Below are 6,520 nucleotides of genomic sequence, written 5' to 3' on the forward strand. Positions count from 1 at the left end.
AGGCAATAGTGCTTTTGTTTAAAGAAATAAGTGCAAAATGCATATTGTTATTATTATGTCTGTGGTATTAATGTAACCCTCACAATCACTTCAAATGCAATTTCAACAGTTTATCACCACTATGCAATTCTTCAAGTATCATTATCACCCTCACAATCATTAATTTTATGACGACGAGTGTTACACAGAAACTCACCGAACACTCACTTTTAAGTCACATAACATAAAGTTGGATCATGCGTTAGCTTCGAAACCTATCCACCATTACCGATTAGTACAAAAGATGCTGCAATTCATCTAACAAACTGCAACAACAAGTAGTGGTGCATAAGTAACTACTGAGCCCTGGCGGTCCCTCCATTCGAAGAGTACCTGATAATATGCAGAAACATATTAACAGATCCTCAGCCTGCAAGCAGCCGTTTCATGATAAATCATGATCCGTTAGAGGTGTGCCAAAGTATTGGGAAGGTGATATGTTATACAGACGGATATTATTTTACGGTGCACCTTCACTTTGGCACCGTCAATCCCCATGATCCAGGCCAGGGTGAGGATACAAATTGTGCACTTTATAATAAATTTGAAGCATCCCGGGGACCCGAAAATGGTCATTTGTAAGATCAATCAAATGCAGTTGACATAATTATTCAAAATAATCGATAAACAGAAGGTTTACACTGATACTGATGCGTTTTTCTTAAAACTCCTTGATATAGTGGCCACATTATAGCCGATTCTGGAAATTATCTGTGACTTGAAATTTGCCTACCTCCAGGGGCACAGAAGTACAGAACCCTTGTCACCCAACCTGACCCAGTGATCCACCGCAATTACGCCGGCCACAGGAACATTCCCGAGATTCTTTGGTCACTTTTAGAAACTAGATATGTGTACGAATATACTGACACAAAATTATTGAAATCCTTTAAGTATTCGCTGAGTGGCGAGAATTTTAGTAATTTTTCTTTCACTCAGACCTATACGGGTTAAGATATTTGGTGTCTATTTCAATGCAAGTCTTGAAAAAGTTTCTATTTTAGAAGGAAGATCTCTAAATCTCTGTTTTGATCAAACTGGTCTATAAAGTCAGTATATTCATTATATTGCTGGCAGTTAATCCTGATGCAAAATTATACACAGTAACATTCAGAGACTATAATGCGACTATTCAACAGGCTCATCTAGATTTTTTTCTTATATGCCTCGGGGAAAAGCTTCAAGAAATAACTCAGTAATTCCAAGAGATTTGATCGGGAATACTTTCAAAGATGTTCTGTAGATTTTTTTATAGAGTTCTCTCTACCAATTATCCCAGAAATTCATCCAGCGAATTTTCGAAGCATGCTTAGAGGAATTTCTCCAGACTGTGCTTCCGTAATTTCTTAATTTATTTCTTTGATTTATTTTTTCGAAATCTCTCCCAAACTATGCACTAATTCTTCAATTGATTCCTCCAGTTGTTGCTCTAAAGATTCATATACAGAAATTTCTTCAAGAAAACCCACCATAGTTTTGAAGAAATTCGCTTAGATATTTTACCAAGGAACCCCACAAGATTTCCTACGCTTTTTCATGTGAATTCCTTTAGTACATCCATGGTTACTTCCAGGAATCGTTCCAACAGTTTCTCGAGGGGTTATTCGAGGAAATCTATTAGGAAGGAAGGATTTCCCAATAAACTAGATCGTCGATTCATCATAATGCTCCTATAGATTTTTTTTCTAGGAGTGTCTTCAGCATTTCATCCAAACGTTTTCCGATGAATTTCTCAAATAAAATACCCTTGGAATCGTCTATAGTTTATTGAAGGTTCCACACCAGTTAACACCACTGCAAATTTCCCAGTAATTACTCCGATCATTCTCATACAAACTTTTTTGGGAATACCTTCCGATGTTATTCAAGGAATTAGAATTCTGAAAATCATACGGGATAAGCTATTCGATTGATTTTTGTTTTAAATATCTTAACAATTGATCTAGGAAATCCTCTAAAACTTCCTCAAGTGTCCAGGAGTTCATCATCATCATCATGTTCATCAAGAGTTATGTACTTTAAACCTTACACCAGCGTCATCGGAGTTTACTTTAGGTTTTCTTCTAAAATATTACTCGTCCAGGTTTTTATCAATTAATAATTACTGAAAAATTTTCATGAAATTCTTTTAAAAATGCCTGAAAAAATATTCGAAGACTTCTTCTTCTTCTTCTTGGCATTAACATCCCCACTGGGACAGAGCCGGCTACTCAGCTTAGTGTTCAATGAGCACTTCCACAGTTATTAACTGAGAGCTTTCTTTGCCAAAGTTGCCATTTCGTATATCGTGTGGCAGGTACAATGATACTCTATGCCCAGGGAAGTCAAGGAAATTTCCATTACGAAATCCTGGATCAAAGACTTACTTGGGAAATATCTCAAAGAATTACTGGAGTAATTTCTTAAGAAATCTTACAAGGAATCTCTAGGGTACATGTAGAAAGTAGCCACAGAGAAATTTCAAGTTGAAATGTTAAAGGTATCCTGAAAAACAATGTTGTAGGGGATTCTAAGAAAGACCCAGAGGTGCTTTCTGGAGAAGATACCGTTTTTTAGATGTTCCAAACGAGTATTTTTGAGAGTGCCCGAAAGGAAGCAATGGAAGAATCGTTGCATAAAAGTCAAAGAACTTAAGTCTTTGTTGGAGATTTTGGGAGGAATTCCTAATGAAATCTCTGAGGTGTTTTCTGTGGTTCTCCTTCGAAACATCCATATTGTATTCTTAAGGTTTCTAAAATGGAGTTGTAGGGGGAATTCCTTGGAAAATAATCACTAAAGAGCTAAAGAAATTGTTTTTTGTTAAAGTGTTTTGAAGCCATTTAAGACCTACTGTTAGAAATGAATTCAAATTCATTCAAAATTTATAATTCGATAATCATCGGTATTTAAGAGTTTTTCTTGAGCCTGGAATTAAGGCCTGGAAAAACCCTGGAAATATCAGGGAATTTCATTTCAGTAAACTGCCGTGAATCGCAAGTCAGTCCCATCTGTCAAAAGTAGGTATTGAGAAAATGGGCTGTGAAGTTTCCAAACTCGTTTACCATACAAATATTCAAAAAATTCCAGAGGTTTGGAACATGTTCCAATCTTAATGAAACTTTCACAATTTGCTTTTTACTACGATATCTTTCCGAGAAAAATATAAAGATGATCGAAACACGGTTCATTTTTGTGTTACACGGTGCAGAAATCTGTAGTGGGACTGACATGCGGTTACTTTTCATTATGGGACAATTTAACTTGCTATTTTTTCCCAATTTTCCCGAACAAATAATATAATCTCATTAGTGCAGCTGAAAAAGCATTGGAAGATATGCTGGAAACTGAGCTCAACTCAATTTTGACGAAAATGCAGATGGGATTGACTTGCGATTCACGGCAGTAAATGAGTAGACACTCTGGTAAGGTGAACATCGTTATGATATGATGTCAAATCTGATACATTTAGATTTCTTTTTGAATGGATTACAATCCTTAACCCTCTAATACCCAAATTTTTGTTTTCGATCTAAATATTATTTTTCGTTATCTAAAATCATTCTAAACACGGTTTGGGCAATGATTTATTTTTCTTCGCAAATTTATGAATTTTGGTTTTTGATTTTTATTATTTTTATTTTTGAACATCCCTATCCTTTTCAATTTTTTCTTGAAGCCTCTTCTGGTTACTGATTTTTGACAATAATAAAAATTTGAGTTTTTACTATACTTTTGAAAATATGAATTTTTCATTTTTTTTCTGGAACATTTTTTATTTCCCGTGTAACTAACGGAAAAACAGATTTGAAATCATTTCAATACCATCAGGCTCTTCTTCTGTGATAGGTTGATCGTAGAAAAATATAAAAGGTACGATTTTTTATAATACACGTTAAATGAATCCCAGGCATTTGTAGGTTATATAAGAATACACTTTTTCAAACAATTTTCAATAATACAAAAAAGTTTCAAAAATCATAAAAAACTTTTCTTATATGCGTGTTATGAGTCAAGGTTTAAGCCAAAAATAAAATCATTTTAATTTCCGAGCTACGAAAAAATACACAAAATTCCAAAGTGTACCCCGTCTAAAGGCGGGGTTGGGTATTAGAGGGTTAATGATTATATATTCGGTAATGCAATGGAAATTTCCAAAAATATTTGTTTAGCTCACGTTTTTTGCATGAGGTTCATTTTACCACCAACAGCTGTTCATTTTACCACCAACAGCTGTTCATTTTATCCTCATAGTGCAGGTAAAATGAACATTAGCATCGTTTTCTGCATCCCTATTTTTGATGCTGTGCGATAGAACTATACAAATTCCTCGTTTTTTTATCAGAAACAAGATGATATCCTTAAGGTGTTCATTTTACCACCCCTTCCCCTACCAGTTGTTGATGACAGGTTCCCTGGACTTTTGGGAGCTCGCAATCTAAGCCAGCTATCTCCTCTCTCTCAGTTTAAAACCGATCTTCCAGCGATCAAAATCATTTAAATTTGAAAGCATTCATTTTTGGCTTAGCTTTGGAATATTATAAACTTATTATAAAAATTGCAATAACTTTCATCATAACCAATAATATCCGTAGAAAATAGAGTTTTCAATTAATAATGAGGATTTAATTATTACCGCAATAATGGGCAAATTACCATAAACAAAAGTCAATTCACGAACGTATTTTCGACTCAATTCCATACTAAGAAATTTAATATATTCCTGTTACATATTATCAAAGAATTGCATACAAAAAATTCAAATTATTTGAAAACATTTTACTTGAGTTTAATTATTATCGCCAGATGGACTTACGCGGTTTCTTCAGCAAATGATTCAATTGTAAATAGGACACATATGAAATTATGATAATTATTATCGTGCTGCATGCCATGGCCTGCCCTGATTTTTCGTTCGTGGCTTTCGTTACATTCTAATTATTTGAGGAGAAAAATCAATTTGCATGTAAAATACCTAACACTCATCAGGTTACATAAATTTCGCTCCCATTACAGAGTCGGTACTGTCCGATATAAGTCGTAATTTCTCCTATCGTCGTTCCGGATCATTAAACTTGAATGCAAAGCACTCGGTCAACAAGGAACAGGCATCATTATCCAATATGTCGCCCGTCGTTTCTGATTACGTTGATGACTCCAGTGGTGTTTTTCATTTCAACTTGATGTTTCTTCAACGCGTTTCAACAAACTCAAATATTCCACGGCGTTTGAAACATAATGCACAGTTTTGCACTTACTAAACTTGTTTTGAAACACTTATTTTCCAATTAACCAATTTGATTCATTTTTTCATTCACTCGATATTTACCTATGGAGATGTCTATCCACCACAACGCACTTTTTTATAAATGATGCGATTCCTGCACCAGCTTTCAATAATCTAATATTTCACGGTGCATTATATGGGTTCTTTTCAACAAACTAGATAATTTTGAAAAGAAAAAAACAGCCCAAAACTGTAATTTATTCCGATTTTTCACTGAGAATTATTTTCCTTCCGCATATAAACAACGAGAACGAACTGAATTCGTCATCACAATAATCTAGTACCTCATCAGGATACATACATTTGTGGTGAACTGGCCAGATCTAGACAAATATGTACCAAGGTTAGTATAATCAAGCGTGCATGGAACGCAAAATGGCTGCGGCATTGAATACACACAAAAAAAAACACGATGGAATGTTCATTACGTGGCGATTTGGATCAATGTTATTTCTCGATCACTTTTTCAAATCAACGTGAGTAGTTTTCATACACTGTAAACTCGGCAGTACCCATTAAAGTGTAAAAAATGCCCACTTTTTGATGATATATGGAGCTGTCAAAATAATGGGTAATTTTTATTTCTGAATAAAGGGTATTATTTGCCCATTTTCGAGTTCCGAGGTGTAGTGAATAAGAGCATTAACTTACGGAACAATTCCTCGGTAAAAGTATTAACTTGCGCTCCCGAGTCAATTAAGAAAGAACACGGCAATCCTGCTACCTTCGCGAAAATTATGCCGTCCTCTCCAGATTTCCGCATTGGGTATGACGCATCACCAAACACCTTTGTTGTAGAACGATCAAGCTGGTGAATTATAATATATACAAAGACACATTAAAGACCTCCATGTTCCTTGCAGTTTCCCAAAATTTTATGGCTCACAAGGTAATCTAGAATGCCGTGCAAAGTGTACTGCAATCTGTCAAACTTGGGTACCTTTTACACTACCGAGGGACCAAATGCAGTACTAGAAGTGGTACCAAATCTGAGCCCAAGTGCGACGGACCTGATATATATGTATCAATTATTAATCATAAGCAACCTTCAACTAGAATGTACTTACAATATTTATACTTCCAGCTTCAATGACATCACACCAAACAATCACTACACGAGGGTTTACTCTTTAATGGGTGAAAATTGACTTCATCTTGTCCATATAGCCAATGCATCTCCACAGTTGGAATAAAATTTTTAGACCGATGGATCAACAA

At 35.1% G+C, this 6,520-nt stretch overlaps 1 protein-coding gene across 2 annotated transcripts in view; it reads right to left on the reverse strand.

Moving 5' to 3' along the window:
• LOC5574638 (apoptosis-stimulating of p53 protein 2) overlaps nt 1-5,580 on the reverse strand; it is a 38,242-nt gene extending 32,662 nt beyond the window's left edge. Inside the window, exon 1 of one of the 2 annotated variants that reach the window (XM_021844187.1) lies at nt 5,345-5,580. Coding sequence is in view for 1 of the 2 variants with exons in the window: in XM_021844186.1 (XP_021699878.1) it covers nt 4,991-5,001 (11 nt within the window). In the remaining variant the exon portion in view is untranslated. Of the gene's footprint in view, nt 1-4,990; nt 5,285-5,344 lie in introns of those variants that run through there. The other variant, XM_021844186.1, reaches the window with a different exon arrangement.
• Nucleotides 5,581-6,520: the final 940 nt, after the last annotated feature.

The sequence above is a fragment of the Aedes aegypti genome, chromosome 2 (assembly GCF_002204515.2).
Source record: "Aedes aegypti strain LVP_AGWG chromosome 2, AaegL5.0 Primary Assembly, whole genome shotgun sequence".
NCBI lineage: Eukaryota > Metazoa > Arthropoda > Insecta > Diptera > Culicidae > Aedes > Aedes aegypti.